General features: G+C 54.5%; 1 protein-coding gene and 1 long non-coding RNA gene across 3 annotated transcripts; one reads left to right on the top strand and one right to left on the bottom strand.

Moving 5' to 3' along the window:
• Positions 1–681: 681 nt before the first annotated feature.
• Positions 682–15,734, bottom strand: DHX33 (DEAH-box helicase 33). Its single transcript, XM_026005241.2, has 12 exons — positions 15,404–15,734; positions 13,352–13,512; positions 12,551–12,778; positions 12,219–12,389; positions 9,408–9,593; positions 8,678–8,789; positions 7,683–7,842; positions 7,500–7,588; positions 6,560–6,687; positions 6,058–6,261; positions 4,230–4,316; positions 682–3,471 (listed from the first exon to the last, which is right to left on the bottom strand). The coding sequence occupies exons 1-12, from the start codon at positions 15,654–15,656 to the stop codon at positions 3,163–3,165; spliced, it is 2,088 nt and encodes a 695-aa protein (XP_025861026.2). The 5' UTR covers positions 15,657–15,734; the 3' UTR covers positions 682–3,162.
• A 143-nt stretch (positions 15,735–15,877) lies between these two features.
• On the top strand, positions 15,878–19,487 carry LOC112924776 (uncharacterized). Of its 2 annotated transcripts, none has more exons than XR_011995873.1 (2): positions 15,878–16,142; positions 16,444–18,185. It is a non-coding gene; the product is annotated as an uncharacterized lncRNA (long non-coding RNA). The 2 variants fall into 2 exon arrangements; XR_003235959.2 differs by having other exon boundaries at positions 15,882–16,074; positions 16,444–19,487.
• Positions 19,488–21,298: the final 1,811 nt, after the last annotated feature.

Here is a 21,298-nt window from a genome sequence, read left to right as displayed (position 1 = left end):
GAACAGTGTGGAGTGTCCTCAAGTTAAAAATACAGCTACCCTATGATCTAGCCATTGCACTACTGGGTATTTATCCCAAAGATACTGATGTAGTGATCTGAAGGGGCACCTGGACCCGTGTTCACAGCAGCAATGTCCATAATAGCTAGACTGGGAGGAGCCACAATGTCTTTAGACAGATGATGGATAAAAAAGATATATATACACACAATGTAATATGAATCAGCCATCAGAAAGGACAAATACCTACCATTTACTTCGACATGGATGGAACTGGAGGGTACCATGCTGAGTGAAGTAAGTCAGTGGAAGAAAGATAATTATCATATGGTTTCACTTATATGTGGAATATATGACGTAGTGAAAGGGACTCTAAGGGAAAGGAGAGGAACTGAGTGGGAAAAATTAGAGAGACAAACCATGAGAGACTCCTAACTCTGGGAAAAAAACCAAAGGGTTGCTGGAGGGGTGGTGAGTGGGGGGATAGGTAACTGGGTGACAGGCACTAAGGAGGGCACTTGATGGGATGAGCTCTGAGTGTTATATGTTGGCAAATTCAATTTAAATTAAAAAATAAAAGTTTAAAAAGGAAAAAAAAAATATGTTCCCGAATGGGTGGCAAAGACTAATTCTGAAGTATATTTTAAACAGCAGACAAAAGAGACCCAAGAGTCACACACGTCATGAACAAGATTCACTTTTAATGGATGACAGTCATGTGCAAACTGGAGGATTATATACAAGAGCTGCTGTCACTGTAGAGCTGTCTGAGCAAGAACAGACTCTCAGAATAAAACATCAACCTGAGGCACCTGTGGGGGCTCAGTGGTTGAGCGTCTGCCTTTGGATTAGGGCGTGATCCTGGGGTCCTGGGATCGAGTCCTGCATCGGGATCCCTACAGGGAGCCTGCTTCTCCCTCTGCCTGGGTCTCTGTCTCTCATGAATAAATAAAATCTTAAAAAAAAAAAAAGTCAACCTGAACAAAGATGGGGTTTTCTCCTGCGAGTTATAGTACTCTAACCAAACTGCAGTAAAACCCTTGCTTCCCCACAGGTGCAGCATATCCTGGTAGGCTAGAGGACCCCACAGCACGCTTGGCCTGTCCACCCCTCTGGATGGCAGTGTGACACGGACAGACGGGCCCAGTACTGCATGTCAGAGCAGAAAGGGACCACTCCACACGCAGCAGAGATGCCGCATCACGTAAGGTCTTGATCAGGGCCAGGGTGCCAGTGAGCCATGCCTTGCAGTAACCCTGTGTTGCCGGGAGGGCATCCACCTCCAGGAGCTGCTCGGGGAGCTGGTGATTCATCCAGAGATGCAACAGGCTGGAAAGGAGGTGGTTGTGTCTCATCTCAGAGGTCTGGCCCAGCTAATGACACGAGCTTGTAGGTGGCGCTGCATTGTCATCATTGTTAAGAAACGTGTCCCCCGCAGCTCCAAACGGCCGGGTATTTCTTTGTAGTAATATGTAGTCAGAATGGGTTTTCCAATCTGATTCAATCCCTGAGCAGCTAGGTTAAAAATTACCTTGTTTAAAAACCCAATAAAAAAACTACTGTATCAAAACTCTGCCAGAATGTTCCAGCAACCAACATATTTCTGCAGAGAAACATTAAAACTTTCTGGAAATGATTCAGCCTGAAGCCCTGCTGGAACAGGTCCTGAAGCAGGATAAGCTCAGTCTGAACGGCGCCCACCTGCCTGGCACTCCCTCCAGGAACAAGCGAACAGTCCTCTCCCATTAACCAGCATGAATCACATTAAAATACAATAGTTCCCCCCACTCCCTGTCAGGCTGAACATCCTAGGCCTCTATTAAGAAATGAGAAAAATACACTTACAAAATTTTCTGAAAAACTCATCAGAGTCAGCAACTGTAAGGAACAGGTGGTCTAAGGGCCAGCGAGGTCGGAGAAGTCGGTATAATGGGGTGTCCCGTGCCCAGTCTGCCCTTGCCCTGGCCGGATGCTGGAGGTTGGAGTGCCAGCTGGACACCTCCGACATGGGCCTGCGTCCAGGTGAGGTTTGTGCCTAGGTGAGGCCAGCGGGCTTGGCGGAGTGTGTCAGGTAGTGTGGCCCTGGCTCAGAAACCACATGGTGCACTTTGCAAGAAATGATGGAAATACTGCATATCTGCCTTCAGACTCGTGAAGCCCAATGAAAAACCAGCTTCTTTGAGGGCAAAGCAATCTTGGGAAAAGAGGACTTGCTTTTGGTGATTAAATAGTGAAGAGGAAACTTTGCTGTGTCTTTCCTCCTCCGAACACGACACCAGGAAGGGACTGTGGGACTGCCTGACAGGTGGGAACTGGGGCAGGGGTGGGGGTGAGCACAGGCAGGAAGGAGCAGAGCTGCTGCCCAGTCCCCCCCCCACCCCCCGGCCTCTGGGAGGAGAGTAGAGACAACAAATGAGACACAAGAGCACAGCCCCAAGAGGTGGGGCAGGTGGAACTGCCAGGTGAGGTGAGTGGGGCCCCAGGTGAGGCTGGGTCACAGGCCCTTTGCCTCTCCCCCCTCTAGCAGCCCCAATAGCCAGGAGAGGCGGTTTCCTCCTCGTGCCCCTTGTGCCCAGTTCTACTGCCAGGGCCTCTAGTGCCCGGCTGGAGAGAAAAGCAGCCAGTGGCCGCGGCCACAAAGTCAGTTTCCCAATCTATACTGGACCTGATCTGGGAGCTATAAGTCAACATTCCCAGAAACATGCACATGCCCTGAAAGCCCAGTTGGGGGTGGGCCACAGAGGTGCTCCTCCACTGTCCCCCCATGTTGGAGATGAACATGGTAAGGAGGTCGGCCCCTTGGGGTATGAGGTTCAGGAGGGAAGAGACCACAGACTTGCACAGACGTGAGGGCAAATCCAAGGATGACACCTGAGCTTCGCAACCGCCTAGGGCCCCTCCCAGGAAATCCCCCCATCCCAAGGCCTCGGGGTCTCACGGAGAAGCTGGGCACAGCCGGTGTGGCCGCATGGCTCCCTGGACTCCGGGTGTGTCCATGCCCCAGCAGGTACTGCTACTGCTACGCCCTGGGCAGGGGAGGGGCTGCTGGGGAAGGGGAGGGGGTGAACAGGAGAGTCCCCAGAGTTGCCCCGCAAAGCGGATTCCACCCACTAACCCTAAGGGTGGGAAGCAAAGACACTTCCAGGCCCACAGTCAGGCCACTCAGTCCCGGGTGGCCCTCAGCTTCCTCCGAAAGTAGTCGGGGGCGGCCTCGTACAGCCACTCGGCAGCCACCACGCAGAGGTCCCGCATGTAGCACTTGCTGGTGTGGAGCAGCTCGGTGTACACGACACAGGCCGGCCTGCAGTGGAAGAGAGCGGACGAGGGGTGGATGGCCACGGGCTGGCGGCTGTCTGTGGTGGTGTATGTGCCATCGGGCTGCAGCTCAGCCGCGCTCATGAACAGGCTGTGCGCCAGGCAGCGGCGGATGCTCTCCACGTCCCCACGGCAGGACACCATAGGCATGGACATCTGCACAGGAAGAAGCTTTGTCAGAAGAAGCAAGTGGCCCAGCGGGGGGTGGGGGGGGGGTGGGGAGCGAGAGGAGGGGGATGGCCAGCCCAGCCCAGGGGGTGGGGCCTTTCCGCTCTCTCCCACCACAGCCAAATTCACCTTTCGATTCTGGGGTGCCAGTCCCCAGTCCTCCCTGAGCCCCAACCCAGCCCGATCCCACTCAAGGCCCCTCAGCCCAGGCCTGAGTCAGCCTCCTCAAGCCCCGAGGACACGCTGGGCGCCTGCTTGACCCCTCCTCGGGGAGCTGGAGTGGAACTCAGGAAACTGACCACTTTCTGCGGCTCCCCCAGGAGAGAGAATGGGGGGAAGCAATCCCTCCAAGAGGAGGTGGGAGTAAGAAGGGCCTGCAGAGAGCGGCTGGAGAGGCCCTGGCTCCTGTGGGGTCCTCAGTCTCCCCAAGAAACTTCTCTACCCTCACTTTTCCCTTTAAGATGGCTCCTGGGGTTTTGTTCTTGGTAACGTGCTGGTCCCCGCCTGATGGGGACCCTCTGCTCTGCTCTCACCACCTCTGGGGAGCCAGCAAGGCCTGCAGCTCACTGGGGGCCTCTCCTTGCAGGCTGCCAGCTCCTTGCCCTCTGGCTGCAATTCAAACTGAGTTCCTGGTAATTTATCTGAACTTCATGTCTATGAAGTAGAAATAGCCCAGAGCCCTAGGGAGAGAGGGGGACCTGGGGCGAGGCCTGCGAGGTGGTGCGGAGACTCCAGGGTGCAGGTACCTTCAGGCAGATGTCCCTTAGCTGCGCCCTGACTTCAGCCGCCAGCATCATGTTCCTGCTGTTGACGAAATTCTCTCTGCACCAGTCCTGTGCAGGAGAAAATCCGCTCTCACCATGCCATCACTTCTGCAGATGAGTGACGTCACCGTGACAAGAGCTGAATCCCGAGAGGGAACTTCAGTGGCCAGAAATAAATATAGGAAAACCGCTTTCTCCCAGAAAGCACGCACTATAAGGGGAAACCGGAAATAGCCCCTTCCAAGAGGAACATTCCCTCATGCAGGGAGGGTGCTGGCTCACTGGGGGAGCGCAACCCTGGGGGTCAGGGTTGAGGTCTAGCCCCCCCACTGGGCAGGACCGGTGCTTAAATATGAAACTGTAGAACAAATTCCCTTATGTGAAGTCGCCAGGGAAAAGCTACAGATGCGGGTACATGGGGGTACAACTGCCCCCAGGGTACATGGATCCCTCCTACGCGTCTGACAACTTGGCAGGAAAACGGACAAGGCCGTGAGCACACAATTGACATGGCGCAGCATGAATGTCCCACAAAGGTCTGCAAGGGTGCTTGGCCTGGGGGCTCATGGCAAAGCAGTTGAGGGTAACAGACGCCAGAGGGTTTCATCTCCAGCAACGTGGCACACGGTTGTCCAGGGGCCAGTGGGGCCGGCGGGACCACTGGTGTGGGATGGCTTCTCCATCGTCTTCTCCACCGCTGGGGTGGGGGACGGGAAATGGCAGGGCTGCCGGTGGCGGGTGGCAAGTGGCGGGTACCGGCCCCACACCAACCAACGCTCCCCTCCGAGCACATGTTCCGGAAAACACCGTGCTCTCAGGTCACAGTAATGGTGCCACAAGGGTCGTCAGGTGCCCGCAGGCCAACCTCAGGACAGCGGCCACACGCAAGGGGAGGCCTAAGAACCAGCAGATCAGGGTTTTTGCTGTATGTACAGCAGCATTCTGTTTCCTTAAAAATAAACTCCGGCAAATAAAGCAGAACGTTTACAACCATGAGACTGTAGTGGCTTTTTTTGAGAACGGACTGCATCACAATACGCCACTGAAGCGCACACAGGCCCACGTGTGGGTTAATGGATGAACCAAAGAAATGCACACGTGTGTCAGGCCACCTCATTTGGAGGGAGGACTTACGTTATTTTGCTCATGGCAATGAGCACAGTCAGATTTTTGCTTTTATGGTAAAGGAGAAAAAGCACAAGGAGCATTCATTGTGCGTTCTGCTGTGAGCCCCACAAAAGGCGGCCAGGCCTCTTCCCTAGAGCTGCCCAGACCTCGGAGCCACGCTCGACCCTCCCACATCAAGCCACCACGGGGGAACAGCTAGGCTACAACTGCATCTATTTTGTAGAATTCTTAGGAACGTGTGACCTAAGGTATCAGAAAAACCTAAAAGAAGTTATGTTTGGGGTCTGGAAACGCAAAAAAACATTTCCCCATGAACTAATGAGAACTGCTTGTTCACTTCATACTGCTTCGGTGGACGAGGGATTTCCCAGAAGCTCTGCTATCAGACAGCAGGGCATCCTAGATGCCCTTTCCATCCAGGTCTGGGCAACGGAATCATCACTTAAGCAAACATGACTATGAAGAAAGGCCAGGGCAGGTGGAAAAAGCTCATCTTGTAGCTGAGAAGCTCGGCCACCAACTCGAGGGCCTCTACCCCACTGAGGACAAGTGGAGCACAAGTGGCCGCTGTCCACTGATGCCCCCGCACCCTCTTGTTCTTGTCCACCACAAGGGAGACAAGTGCTCAGACCTGTGCTCAGGTGGGGAGGAGGCGCCACCGAGAGGGAAGGAGAGCCAGTACCTTATCCCCACCAAGGCTCTTGAAGGTGCGGTAGATGTTGAGCAGTGTGATGTGGTCCCCCTCACTGGACAGGAACTTCTTCCGCATGGTCTGCACTTCGTCCCTCCGGGAGGGAGGGTTGTACAGCACGCTGTCCACAGATAGTAGGGAGACGATGGTCAGGATCTCCTCAGTGCAGTGGAACTTCGGGGACAGGAGGATGGTCTGCAGATGGGAATGCAAATGTGGGCGCCAGCCTCTCTCCTGGCTTCTGAGCACAGCCCCTGCCTGTCCTGCTTGTGTGGTCTCGGATGGCCACTCGGGTCGTGTTCGCATCCTGTTCTCTAGGACCCGACAGCGCCCGTGCTCCTGCATTCCCCATGGGGAGGGTTCACACTTAGTAAGAGCCTGAGCCTGTATTGGACACATGGTAGGGACGCCAGTTCCTCCAGTGGAGCGGAGGCCCCGGGGGACAGTGGGCCATGCAGGAACAGAGGGGACACCAAGGGTATGGATGACTTACTTTGGCAAATTTGGGCTCTAAAGGGAAAGCTGCCATCTTCCTTCCAATGGGAGTCAGAGTGAGTTGGTTGTCCTTCCGTTCAAGAGCACCTAACAGGTCTAGCTGGGCCACAGCTGCCTGCATGTGATCTACAGAAACAGAGTTGTGAGGAGCAAAAAACCCCAGAGTGGGGGGGGGGGGGGGTCGCAACTGGTCCTGAGCTTCAGGGAGCAGGTGGCTCTGCATCAAACCATGGTCCCCAGAGCAGAGCTGCCAGGGCTGTCACCAGCTAGGGCAATGGCCTATGACCAGCCTGCATCACACATGAGAAACCCATGCACAGACGCACTTGTGGCCCTGCGGGGACCTGGAATCTGGCCCTCAGAGGCCCCTGCTGAGAAACGTTTCCTGTTTCGCTCCTTCACTTTCTCACTCTCGACCACATCCATGCATCACCCACTAAAGAATAAAGCAGTATTTCTGAGGACAGAATAGATACATGATGAGAGAAAACAATGTGCAAGATACGTCGGGGGGAAAGAGCAAGGTGCACGGTCTCCGTCGGCAAAGGGACGTCTGAGCTTGGTTTATTCAGATGGGAACAGCATTGGGTAAGGACGGACATCAACACAAATGAACCATACGAAACGGGCTGAACAGAAGGAAGGTCCTGGAAGAATCACTGGCCAACAAACCAGACTGCACGTGCCCTGCACTTGGGCTGCTGCAGAGGATCAGGGACTGGCAACCAGTCCAGGAGGGGCCGCCCGGCTGACTGGGAGGGACACCAGCAGCTCTGGCCACAGAATCCACCCTCGGGGCTCTCAGGTGCCCCTCCTCCAGCTGAGGTCACACACCAGGGAACCAGACAAGAGATCCCCAAATGCTTTTTGGGGAGCCCAACCCTTTGTCGGTCCTTATCCACCCAGGCCCCCACTGCTCCACTGGAGATGCTGCCTACCTGGAGAGGGCTTGGACATAAAGTCGAAGGTGAGCACGTTGGGGACTTTCATTGCAAGGAGCTGCAGCAGCACGCTGGCCAGGTTACACCTGTGAGGAGCAGAGACGTGGCTGGTGCACCTGCTTCTCATCCTCCAGCTCAGGCAAAAGGAGCGAGAGCATCTCGGGGGCACCACAGGCCTACCTCTGGATCTCTGGCACCGTCATCTTCTCAAACTTCTCAAACTCATTCTCTGTGTAGAGCCGGTAACAGATGCCACTGTCCTCTCGGCCAGCCCGGCCTGCACGCTGCCACGCCTGCGTCTTGGACACACGCTGTATGGCCAGCACCTCCAGGCCGCTGTCTGCAGGGAGAAGGGACTGTGTGAGCACTTCGCCCCCAACTATGAACTAGTGGTTTCCACGGCATGGACGACAATGCAGTGATCCTTCCTGCAACCCAGGAGCCCAGAAACATCGGGGCTGAATTGGAAGGCACAAAACCAGTGGCAAGGGCTGAGACAGAGTGAGTGGTGTTGCTGGGATGCCAGGAAGCCTGCTTGCTGACAGCTGGGGCCAGGAGAACAGCCGCAGGTTCCACAGAGACTGCAGGGCCACAGCCACACCGCTCTGCCCAGGGCCAAGGGCTGCCCAGGCCATGGGGCTCTTCAGTGCCAACACCCGGTGTCCAGGAAGCCAGGATGGCTGCTCCTCAAGGTCCTGGCCTCAGTGCCTACACTGCACCCCTGGCTCTGCTCCAGGAGGGAGATGGGTGTGATGGCACTGCTCCCAGGGGTGTCCTGGGTGAAGGTGTGCTCTGGGCCAGGTGCAGGTGAACAGGGCCTTCCACACGCTACCTCAGGGATCAGCGGGCCTTGCCCCAGCCCAGGGAAGTTTCCTGGGACACCTGCAGCTCCTATGTCACGTCTAGAAAGCTCTCACTGTGGTGAGAGCCAGGTGTCCCTGGCTACACAGCCCCTCTCCTGGCTGCTGATGGGCTCTTGGTCCTCCGGCCAGGCCTGGCCCTTGTTCTTAGGCCGGTGAATGGGCCCCGTCCCACTCTGCCTCAGCCTTGCTCCCACTGCCCATATTCCACCCCGGCCCCTGGTCAGTCTCTGCGAGTCAGAGAAGGAAGCGCTCACTGGGAGAGGCTTTGGGGCTCGCCGCCCAGAGAAGAAGCACTCGTGGCTAGATTCTCACCAGGGTTATACTTCTTTGCTTTGACCATGCCTGTGTCAACTACGTATTTTATTCCCGTAATGGTTATGGACGTCTCAGCAATGTTGGTCGCAATGATCACTTTCCGACAGCCCTGGTAAGAGAGAGAAGCCAAAAACCATAGGACACATGCAATTCAGAAACCTCAGAACATATTCCTCACAGTGCATTTCCACAACCCACTTGCGATCGAGAAACGATGACCTCATTATTAGAGCTCCTAATACTGATGGGTGTAATTACATCGGGTGGCTGGCGGGGTGAGGTTACCGTCTTGAAGGCTTATGCTGAAGTGATGAGAGGCAGGGAACAGGCAGGTGTGTGCAGGACCCCCAGCCCTGCTGGGCACTCCCTGAGCACCACTGCTTCTCCTCTCAGGGCCTTCGTGTTTACAAGATGGGAAGATGGGACCGCCACCTACCTTGCCGGTTCTTTAGAGGGCGAGGCCGTGAGCCCATGGTGTATACACGGTGCCTGGATGGACCACGCACACAAGACATGGTGTGGGGGGCGAACATGGTGGGTCGGTGCCAGACACCTTCCGCTTACTGCCTCTGCCCACCCGACTCCACCAACTATTCCCCCACCCTGTTCTCACCAAGGCAGGGAGCTCTGTCTGGGACTCTATCTTCTATTCCTACAGTTTTTCAGCTACTGCACCTGGTACCTGAGCATCCCGCCCACAGGTGCCTGGGGACGGGGGCATGCTCACCTTGGGGGCCCCCTGGAAGACGCGGAGCTGCTGGGCATAGGGTAGGGAGGCATACAGGGGAAGGACCAGCATGGAGGGGCAGCCGTCTGGGAGGTGCTTAGCAATATCCCGGCAGGTCTTGCTCACGGCTTCGATCTCCTCCTGCCCAGTGAGGAACACCAGGATGTCCTGAGAAGACGGGGCCTCCTAGAGAAGGGAAGCACGGCATTACTAGTCACTGTCAAAGCCTCCTGAAGTTATTTTCTTAACGGCAGAGAGGTAAATGGGCCTAAATGAGGTGTCTCCCCTGGGGAGAAAGCCCTCGCTGACGGTGCTCAGAGCTGGCACTTGAGGGAGTTAGCCAGCCAGTTTAAAAGCGAATTAAGGAAACGTTGAAGGAAGACCACCAGACTGCTTTTGCAACGAGAATAATACCACGAAAGCAAACCAAGCAAATAAAATCTGCACAAAGCTCCCTTCTCCCTCTTTAGACATCTGGAAAGATGCAACCAGTGGGACAGAAGCCAGCTGGGGAGACCGTGGCCCGTGGGAATGGGAAGGAGTTGTCACAATGGAAGAAGAGGCCTCATGAAACGATGCCACTAAAGCACTGGCACACACCCCAAAAATCATGCCCTGGGGGGGGCTCAGTTGGTAGGCATCTGACTCTTGATTTTGGCTCAGGTCACAGTCTCAAGGCCATGGGATTAAGCCCCATATCGGCTGGAGACTCTCCTGCTCCCTGCCCCTTCCCCTGCGTGCTCTCTCTCTCAAATAAGTAAATTAAAAAAAAAATCCTGCTGCGTTGACCCCAGTGCTTAGACCCTGAAACTAACTGGGCTCTTGCTGTTTGCAAGCTGAGGAACACCCCAGCATTAATGACGTACTCGCACACCTACCCTTCCTTGTGGTCTGTTCACATTATCTTCATTGGCCAAGGGGTTGAGTGACAAGACAACTACAAATGACGTTTAATGTTAATAAACACACACGTGCATGTGTCTATGTGTAGATATGCATGCACATGTGTTCACAAGCACACATAGGTGGAAAAATCTACAACAGTCAGAACCTCGTCAGTCACGCTCCTCAGAGCCACCACTCAGGAACCATCCTGACCTCATCTGCTTCTGGCAGGTGAAGCCCTTCCTGCATCTGGCATTATGTGCCGCAGGAGCGAGCACTTGCCTCCATCTAAATGGCAGTGGAGTGCTAAGCCCAGAGCAACAGAGGCAGCAGACGAGAAAAGGGATTGGAAGTTTGGACCCGTTTTGAGAGTGGAGAGGCGAGGAGTGAAGGACCAGGCAGAGGGTACTCCAGCCTGGGCGTGGTCTGGAGGGCCTAAGGAGGCAAGACACAGGCCCGTTGGAGACGACCCGAGTGAGGCATGGGTGGGTCAGGGGAGGGGGAACCCAAGGGTGGCGTGGCCAACCCCCGCTGCTGTCCTCCACCCCACCGGTGGGAGGCTGGGAGGACATGGGAGGCGGAATGAGATTCTACCTAGAAGCATGGCCAATGGGAAGAGTCCAGACAGGGCACAGAAGCCACCTGCCTTGAGCAGAAGGCAGCATGAGTTGCTCCGGGGAAAAGGGGAGTGTGCTTAAACACATGAAAAATATTCATGATTGGCAGATGGTAGGTGTTGGCACTTGGGAGAAAGCTAGCAATGGGCACACAGGAAACTCGTGCAGCCATGTCGTACAAGGCACGAGGCACTGGGATGGACTGTGCTGGCAATGTCGGGTTTTAAGGCTGCAGTACTGATCTGGGCCTTGGAACCATGATATACGTCTATGTTGAGAGGCCAGAGGGAGATAAGTGTGAATCCCCACCTGCCGCAGCAGGAACAGACACTGCCCAAGACCAGCAGTGCTGGCAGGTGATGCTGGAAACACTAGAGTCCAGAGAAAGCAGCTAGGACAGTGAACAATGTCACTGTAAACAACGGGATCGGGAACATGGAAGTAAAAGCGGCTGTTGGGATTTTAAAGATGTATTTATTTATTTGAGAGAGAGAGAGAGAGAGACAGAGAGAGACAGAGAACGTGTGAGAGCAAGCAGGGGCTGGGGGGGCAGAGGGAGAGGGAGAAGCAGGCTCCCCGCTGAGCAGGCAGCCCATGGGGCTCAATGTCTTGAGTCTGAGCTGAAATCAAGAGTCGGATGCTTAACTGACTCAGTGGCCCAGGTGCCCCAATCACTGGTTTTTATCATCCTTATAGAACCAACTACTTGCCTTTTTAAACTTTATGCACTTACCACTTAGATTAAAATAAAAATGACTTCTTAAAAACTTGCCTCTGAATTTCTTCAGAAAGTTAACCAGAAGGTACACATAGTCCATTTTATAAGGTCAACAAAAATGGGATTTAATCGAACTTTTAAGTAAACATTTAGTATAATGAGAAAAGATTTTGAAATGTTTCTCTAATTCAGTTTTTCTCAAAAAGCCAAAAACTCTAAAGGAGCACTCAGTATTGGGTCAAGGCCAACTTTTTTAAACGAGGGAGCAAAGCGCAGAGGACACAGCACCTCACAAGGCTTGCTTGGGGGCAGCACCGTGTGGGTTCCTGCTGGGATTTACAACCAGACACTGTCTGTGCTGACGTAAGGTCTCCTGGCTCAACTGAGACATGACGCTGCTCAGAGCTGAATTACTTTTCTTCTTAGAGATACTGAGAGATGCCATAAAAAATAAAAAGCCAGACCCACCACCTCATGTCCAAGGCACAGCTCACCGGGCACTTGGGTCGGCAGCGTGTCTTCTCAAGGCTGAACGCGCCACCCACCGCAAGGTCAGCCAGGCCTCTGCGGCCACCGGCGCCCAGCTCATACCTGGTGGATCTGGAAGACGGAGACGAGAGCGGCATGCAAGTAATCCTGCTGAGGCTGTTTGGTGTAAAACACCTGGATGGGATGCTGTCGACCCTCCAGATAGAGGACGGACGCTCCGTTGAAATACTGAGAGAACAGGTCCACATCCATCGTAGCGGACATTACGATAACCTGTGGACGGGCCAGAGGAAGATGGTGGGAGAGCCAGATGGGGCCTGGGTTTCCAGGTCCCTCCCCAGCCCCAAGAGCAGACGGTGAGGCCCGGGCATGGCCTGTCCAGAGGCAGAGTGGACACCACACCAGGCAGGGGAAGGGACCCAGGCTACAGCTACCTTGAGGGGCAGTTTCCGCAGCTCCTTTCTCCTCCTCTGCGCAGCTTTCACCACTCCAAAGAGCACGTCGGTGTGCACAGTCCGTTCGTGGGCTTCATCCAGAATGATGCAGCTGTACTTCCGCAGCAACGAGTCGGAGATTGCTTCTCGCAGCAGCATGCCGTCCGTCAGGAACTTGATCCTGGTGTCTTCTGAGCTGACGTCGTCGAAGCGCACCGTGTAGCCCACCTGTGTGAGGAACCCCTTGTTCAGTCAGCACCGGGCAAGCCCACCAGGAAACCGGCGCTGTGTGAGCACTTGTGCCCTCTCGGGGATGAGCCAGCACTGCCCAGCCCTGCTCCCTTGGGTGCACACAGGTAGTGGACGTGGCCTGGGAACTGCAACGACTGTAAGTCTTGTGGAGAATTAAGACCTAGACTCCTGCCTCAGCTACTTAGTAAGTTAAAGTGAAGCTACGAGCACATAGGATGTCTGAGATGTTTCAACATGAAGCGCATGAACACACAGAGCTGCGTATGCTAGAGATGTGTCTGTGATTTCCTAGATGTATTTATGGATCTGACTGAACACAGGTTACTGGAGCCTTAAGGATGCTTGAGGGAAACACCTAATTTGTCCAACTTTCCAACAGACTGAAAGCAAAGCAAACGGCACAGACATCTGATGTCTGAGGAAACGGGTAAGACTCAGATGGGCCTAAGTGATCGGGGTGAGATAGCTTCCCTCCGTTGGGGAGCACTGCTCTAGAAAGCATCATGCAGATGAGAGGGTGGACTGTCAGTGCAGGGGGCGGTGAGGTACCAGCTTCCCGAGCTCTGTTCTCTTCTCATCAGAGACTCGAGTGGCCAGAGAGATGGCAGCCACTCGGCGAGGCTGGGTCACGGCTATGACGCCCTGGCGGCCAATCCCCCCTTCATAGAGGTACTGTGGGAGCTGCGTTGTCTTCCCGGAGCCCGTTTCTCCTGATAAAGAAAACATGTCTCACTTACATGCAAATTAACACCAATTCACCAAAATCAGGAGGAAAATATAGAAGAAAATACTCCAAGTTGATAAAATCCCAGGAAAACGGGACTGAGGTACGGCTGGAGGAGTATCCTGGGGAAGTATCACTGGAGTTCCTTCTCAGGAGGCCAAATTGTATCAGAAACATCTTTAAAATGTTTATACCCTCCACCCACAATTCCAGGTACAGGAATTGGTTCTGAGGAAATAATTAGAGATGTAGCTTCAGAGACCGTTTCTCCACTTTGTTCTAGGAAGCAAACAACTGGAAACAATATAAATGTTCAATAATAGGTAACCAAGGAAATATAACTGTTACATAAAATGGTTACTTCTCCAGACAATAAATGAGATGGGAAGGCGCCTACTCACATGGCCCCAGATGCTGCTCTTCCCTTCCGACCTCCCCTGGCCCACGTTTTGGGACACATCTACCATTGCCGGGTCTGTCCAGCACACCCTACAGGATGTCAGACTCCAGCTCTCTCCCTGGAGCATTCCTGGTCCCTCGTCCATCCACCTTAAACTGTCTGCATGACCACAGACCCCCACCTCCACCTCAGGGTGGGGCAGGGAAGGTCCATCCCTTCTGTGACCTTGAACATCCTGCATACAGTTAGCACCCAGTATGGTTTCCCACTTGCTGGCTTCCTCTACCTGTCCCTAAGTAGAACAAAGAACTCAGCAAACCTGGATATCCTTCCACTTGGGCTACCACTAAGCTTCTCTGACCTTAGAGTCCTAAATCTCATTATTGCTGCATTTCTCTCTCTGCTCATCCTTCCTGACCCAGCCAAGAATCGCAGATTGAGAATGTGACGATTCTGCTGCAGTCCTGCTGAGTCCACCTGAGAAAACCCCAAGTGTGGGTCCATGTCTTCCTGTCCATCTCCTGCTCCTACATCAGACTACTGGGCATTGCTAAAGCAGCACAGCCCATCATGCAGATGAAGAGTGAGTCTGTGGTGCAGTCAGTGCACCTGGACGCCAGCACAACCACCGATCCTGTGGTCTGCAGGTTCTGCAGCCTGGCCCTGTCCCATCCTCCCCCAAGGGCCTGAGGCCCTGTGACTCCCATTCTCAGCAGATGTCCTGCACCTATTCCACAGATGTGAAGTCCTCAAATGTCCTCTCCCTCTCCCTCTCCCTCCCCTACAAACTTCTCCCTAGCCACACCCACGCTCACCTCCTTTGGCCAGCCCTAGCCTCCAGGATGTCCCTCCTCCTTCAGGCCAGCTCCCATCTACCCCGTTTCCAAGTGCCCCCCAATCTGTGCTGTATTCCAGCCTCGGTCTCTCCTGGGCTCTTCCTCCTCAACCAGGGAGCACCTGCAAACTCCTCAACCTCCTTCCGTTTCCCCCCTGCAGGAGCCTGCTCTCACCACCTTCCTTCCCTCACCTCCTACTTCCCCCAAGCTCTGTGGAGGCGCTCAGTGGGCTCCACAAGGAGGACCTAGGCACCAACACCCAGGGCCTCACACCCACGAAGGGGGGGACGACGACACACACACTACTTAAGTTTCTGGATGGGGCCTCACTACTGCACCTGTTCACTCTTCCTTCTCCCTGCGACTCTACTCCACTATCTGCGCCCTCCTGGGTCTCCTTCTTCTCTGAACTCCCCCCCCCCGCCCCCGCCAGCCCGTCCCACCCAACCCCCGGCTGGATGCAGATCGAGCCCCCGACCCTTAAGCCTGCCTCTTAATTCGCGTGGGACCCGCCGGGTTCACACCTCCGGGCGGCTCCCCTCCCTCCCGGGCCCTTTGTCCCCCCGGTACCGCGGCTGCGGGGCTGGGGGCGGCGGGCTGAGGTTGGCGGTCCGGGCAGAGGAGGCGGCGCGCCCACTCACCGATGAGGACGGCGCTGTCCAGGTTGCGGAGCTGGGCCAGCAGCTGCCCCCGCGCCGGGAAGATGGGCAGGCTCCGGCGCTGCCGCTCCACCGCCTCGGGGTACGGGCTGGCCGCGGGCTGGGCCAGGGCCGGCTGCTGCCTCCGGCCCCCGCTGCCGCCGCCCGCGGTCAGCAACATCAGCACGCGCCCCCCCGGGGGCCCGCAGCCGGGCCGGAACCTCTTGGCCGGCGGGAAGCCAGCCTCCTCGGGCATGTCGGGCGGCCGCCGCGACAGGACGCCAGCGCCCCGGCAGCCGACGGCCCGCGCGTGTTTGCCGCTTCCTGCCGCGCGCCGCGGCGCCCGCCGATGACATCACGACGGCCGCCGCTGCCTCAGCAGAGGACTACGACTCCCAGCATGCCCGTGTGGGGGCCGGAAGAGCGGGGCCCGAGGTACTACCGAGAAGAGGCTCGGAGCGACGACGGTGAGGGGCGGGGTGGAGGGTTCCGCACGACCCCCACGGCGCTAATGACGACCTTCCTGACGGGCTTTCTGTCCTCATAACACGGTGTCCTCACTGTAAACACGCGTGTCCCCTTCTCGCCCAGAGTAATTCCTGCTCTGCAAGGACAGCACTCTTGTAGAATCGGTGGACGACGCGCTCACAGTGCATCACTTAACCCTCTCTAGGGTAGGTGCTGACGGAACCTGGAGAACCAGCCTCGGACACTCGTGGAGGCCAGCGGGGCGAGGGTAGTGGTGAGCACCTGCCGTGAGGGCGGAGGGTCCCACCGGCAGGGGCGGGGGTGGGGGTGACTGTCGTTCGCCCTCCTCCCGCAGCTCCCTCCCTACCTCCTCCCCTAGCTCCTCCCTTCGGACCCTCCACAGCCCCTCCAGCTCCCCCTCAGCTCCCTCCCCCAGCACTCTCCCCAGCTCCCTCCCCAGCTGCCCCTGCAGCTACTGCTCCAGCTCCCTCCCCAGCTCCTCCTCCAGCTTCCTCCCCAGCGCCCACTCCCAGCTCCCTCCTCCTCTCGATCCTCCTTTCCTTCCCTTCTCCCAGACAGAACTCTTCAGTGCAGCTGGGCTGCTGGGCCCCATCACGCATAATGAAAAGATTCAAGACTCCAGCAGGGAAGATAGGATGAAACCAGCAGATCCTCTCCGTTCTGCATCCAGAGCTCTCAGCTGCTGGCTCAGGGTGGAAACAGTGGCAGGAAGTGTGATTTCCAGAGAATTCATCAGATGCTTCAAGGCCCTTGAAGGACGGGAGGCATCCTCTTAAGTACATCTCCAGGAAACTCATCCTTTCTGTAAGCCTGTTAAAAATCCTTCTTCCCATTTCCTCCAGGGAAGAGATGATGTTCCTGGAGCTGCTGACAGTGGAGCTGCTGACAGTGGAGTGGTCAAAGGGGCTGGGAACGTGCATGCTGGATTAATAGCACAGGTGTGCATGTATGTTCAGAATTGGCAAAATTACACTAACTACCGCAAAATGTTACGTTAGGAAGGCAACCCCCCACACACACACCAAAAAGGCTAACCCCAAAACTGAAAGCAAAGTCACTGTTTCAGTGTTCAGGCTGCTGTAACAGAAGATACCCCAGGCCAAGTGGCTTGCACACATCGGACGTCCACTGCTCACAATCCCGGGGCTGGGCAACACCAGCACAGCTGCCCCAGGGTGAGGACCCCCTTCCCTTGCTGCTGCCTGCTGCTGTGTCTTCACAGGAAGGCAGAGACTAGGGGTTTCTCTGGAGCAGCTTGGTAAGGCGTTAATCCCACCACCAGGGCCGCTCCGGAAGGCCCCCACTTCCTAATACCATCACATCAGCCTTAGGATCGACACAGGAGTTTGGGGGAGGCGTAAACATTCACATCAGAGTGAAAACTAAACGTTAACTCTCGAATTCTGGAGTTCGAGTATGTAACAGAGGGTATGTAACAGGGTATACATACCCTTGAGTATGTAACAGAGGGACAACAGTCCTTTCTCCTAGCGTCCCTTCCAGACGAACGTCACGGAGGTAACCCATACGCCTAGTGATTGCAAGATTCCAGGCAGGGAACATGAGTGAAGGCCTGCCTTGACGGAGCATGTGCCCCATCTTTAGAAGCAGCCACTGGCCAGTCACCTCTAGGAATAGCTGCCCTGCAGACCTGGCATTGCCAGATCTTGCCTTTTTTTTTCTTCAAGAAAAGCCTCTAATGATTTTCATGTGGTATCTGTCAACCTTCAGTATTGGCTCAAATTTTGTAAATGGTGCAGGCAAAATAAACCACATGTGTAGGGAACTCATCCACAGTCTTTGGCCCAAGGCCCCGGCTCCTCCCCAGTAGGTACAGCCTCACAGCTAGGTGGAAAGAGAAGTTGCAGGGAAGGCCCAAGCCAGCCAGTGTCATGCACATCACCCGCCCCCCACAGGAGGAGTCTGAAGTCTGCTGTCCCTCCAAAGGAAGTCCCTTGTGGTTAAGTGGCTTCCACACACAGCCGATCATAACATAACCATCCAAAGAATGTCAGGGCTCTTCTTCCAAGAGGCGACTTGTCAGACACATTTCGTTTTTAACTGCTCCGGGGACTGTCTGTTCTTATGATGCCCACACCAGCTGCTGGTGTTGCTGGCCGGCTGTCTGGCTGGCCCACCACACCGCTACCCTTTATCAGGCTCACTTTTGTTCCATGCCACTTCCAGACAATGCCAGGCCTCACCCACTAGGTACGGGTTGGCTGCACATACATTAATCCCTGTATAATTGAAAATACCAGGGAATAGTCTGGTCAATAAACATTTTTTTAAAAGATTTTATTTATTCATTCATGAGAGAGAGAGAGAGAGAGAGAGAGAGAGAGAGAAGCAGAGACCCAGGCAGAGAGAGGAGCAGGCTCCATGCAGGGAGCCCGATGTGGGACTCCAGGGACTCCAGGATCACGCCCTGAGCCGAAGGCAGGCGCCAAACCGCTGAGCCACCCAGGGATCCCAATAAACAACATATTTATTCAGCACCCAGGTGCCAAGCAGTGTGCCAGGCTTGGTGGTGGACACAAGACTGAAAGACATGGACCCTGCCCTTCTGGGGCTTACATTTTCATGAGGGAGGCAAGACTAACACGTGGACCAGCAAGGGGCGGTACGAACGATTTATGATTTGCTGTAAGAGTACATCGTACAGACTGGAAGCTTTACCGGGATCTAAAGAAAGACCATGATGTAGGCCTAGGAGTCAAGACTTCTTGAGGAGCCAGGCCTCGAAGAGACTCCCATCCCTGCTAGATGTGGGGGCAAGGTTCAGAGGGAGACAGTGTGCCCTGGGGGCTGCAAAGTCAGTGCAGATGTCTGCGCAGAGAAGGGGCTAGTTTGGGGCAAGTTCCACAACGTTAATGCAAACTCCTAAAATATGCGAGTAGCTTAGGGTATGTCCTACAGCACCGAGAATACAGACGGCACTTACCTGTGCAAGTTGGCTCTCTGTCTGGGAGATATGACAACCCCAGGGAGCCCCTCACCCAACAACTTGGGGGGCCCCAGACAGAGCGAGGGCATCGCTGCCAAGGGCGTGGGCGCTCTGCTCTTGGACAGACCACACCCGGCACATGAAAGGCAATGGGACACAGGGCAGTGACAGAAGAAAAGCAGGTGGTAGGGAGAAGTGAACAGAAGAAACACACAATAATGTGCAGAAAATCTGTCTCTTGGGGAGATGTGAGGGGCACATCCGTCTTTCCCTCAGGAGTGCACACTGCATTTCTACAACTCCACCCCAATGCAGCGCAGCACCGGAACCCACATCCTCAGAGCCCGCATCAGCTGAACGACTGAGCCACCGGGGCTGCCCCTGTTCCTACTTTAAAAAATAGTGAAAGGGAATAAAGGGGAAAGGAGAAAAATGAGTGGGAAATATCAGAAAGGGAGACAGAACATCAAAGACTCCTAACTCTGGGAAACGAACTAGGGGTGGTGGAAGGGGAGGTGGGCCGGGGGTAGGGGTGACTGGGTGACGGGCACTGAGGTGGGCACTTGACGGGATGAGCACTGGGTGTTATTCTATATGTTGGCAAATTGAACACCAATAAAAAATAAATTTATAAGAAAAAAAGAACAAAAACAGAGAGGGCAGCCCAGGTGGCTCAGCGGTATGGCGCCACCTGAAGCACCAGGGCCTGATCCTGGAGACCCGGGATCGAGTCCCACGTCGGGCTCCCTGTATGGAGCCTGCTTCTCCCTCTACCTGTGTCTCTGCCTCTCTCTCTGTGTCTCTCATGAATAAATATTAAAAAAACAAACAAACAAAAAAAACCCAGAGAAACCTATTTCTAGACCCTAAGTAATTTTCAAGACACTTTTAATTCAACTCAAGCTTTCTCGAACAGAGCCAGGACGTGACAAAATATAAGAATCCTGTAAGGAGGGTATCCCTGGGTGGCGCAACAGTTTGGCGCCTGCCTTTGGCTCAGGGCGCGATCCTGGAGACCCGGAATCGAATCCCACGTCGGGCTCCCGGTGCATGGAGCCTGCTTCTCCCTCTGCCTGTGTCTCTGCCTCTCTCTCTCTCTCTGTGACTATCATAAATAAATTTTAAAAAAATTAAAAAAAAAAAAAAAGAATCCTGTAAGGATTGTACATCCTCAGATTGGCATTTTAAAGTTTTTTTTTTTTTTTTTTTCATTGCTTAGAAAAAAAGCCATCCCATTAAACCACATTCTGTAAAACTGTAACAGCCATGTTCGGTTACCGACTAGCAGCATGTCCACTGTCCGTACTACCTTTCATCACTAATGCATGTGCCATGAGAAGACATTAAAATACTTTCCCCCTCACTACACCACCTGAAAAATCCCCACTTAGGGTGTCAATTACGTTTACCCTAAACCTCAAGTTCATCTTGCTGAGGGAAAGCTCATTATGGAAGAGTGCTAGCTACCACTTACCCAGGCGGCCACTCCTGGGGAAATGGTCCATGTCTATGTCCTATTTGCTAGAACCATCTGCAACCATCTCTTCCCTATGGGTGGACATCTTCATCCCGTGGGTTCTCTGAACTACTTAGTGTGAGTGCAAACCTGCAGAGGCCTAGAGAAATTAATAATTCTGGATGGGTCTTTTAAATTAATTAATTAATTTATTTATTTATGATAGTCACACAGAGAGAGAGAGAGAGAGAGGCAGAGACATAGGCAGAGGGAGAAGCAGGCTCCATGCACCGGGAGCCCGACGTGGGATTCGATCCCGGGTCTCCAGGATCGCGCCCTGGGCCAACGGCAGGCGCTAAATCACTGCGCCACCCAGGGATCCCCTCTGGATGGGTCTTTTTTTTTTTTTTTTTTTTTTTAAGGCTCCATGCACCGGGAGCCCGATGTGGGATTTGATCCCGGGTCTCCAGGATCGCGCCCTGGGCCAAAGGCAGGCGCCAAACCGCTGTGCCACCCAGGGATCCCATGGATGGGTCTTTATCGAATCACAGGCATTAAGTGTCTACTCCTCTGGACCCTAATTTTTACCTGGTTGTGAAGGTAAGCCAGGTGCTTGGCTCTGAAAAGCTGCTTGGCTTTTCATTCAGCAAAATGACCAAAGTTAACCAGCCTAAGGCCCGGGTATTCCTAACTGGTACCTGTTCATGTGGCTCCAGAGTCAACATCCCAGGTCTAAAAGAGATGTATCTGTCATTTTCCCAAAGGGTGGCTGGCCATGGCATGTTTTTTCCTGGATATTTCTTAATGGAGGAATACAGGCAGAATCGGGAAGATGCCACATGAGCCCGGAGCCAGCCCTCCGTTAGCTGCAACTCCTGCTGCCGCAAGCACCACCCTATATCCCCATTTCCCAGTCATCCAACAACTGGACGTTTTGCCAAACCCAGACGGAGAACAAAGTATCTGGACAGCACCAACTGATCTTCCTCCTACTGGAGCTGGCTTG

The sequence above is a fragment of the Vulpes vulpes genome, chromosome 12, assembly GCF_048418805.1.
Source record: "Vulpes vulpes isolate BD-2025 chromosome 12, VulVul3, whole genome shotgun sequence".
NCBI classification, from domain to species: Eukaryota; Metazoa; Chordata; class Mammalia; order Carnivora; family Canidae; genus Vulpes; species Vulpes vulpes.
Note: the sequence above shows the minus strand (reverse complement) of the source record. Positions and strands in the feature narration are given on the sequence as shown.

Excerpts from the sequence above, each read along its gene's own strand:
- DHX33 (XM_026005241.2), bottom strand. The coding sequence starts at position 15,656 with ATGCCCGAGGAGGCTGGCTTCCCGCCGGCCAAGAGGTTCCGGCCCGGC. Across the intron at positions 7,843-8,677 it reads AGCAAAGAAGTATAACCCTG|ACAGCGGCCTGGAGGTGCTG; the intron begins GTGAGAATCTAG and ends TTCTCCCTGCAG. Across the intron at positions 6,262-6,559 it reads TAGAGCCCAAATTTGCCAAA|ACCATCCTCCTGTCCCCGAA; the intron begins GTAAGTCATCCA and ends TCCCATCTGCAG.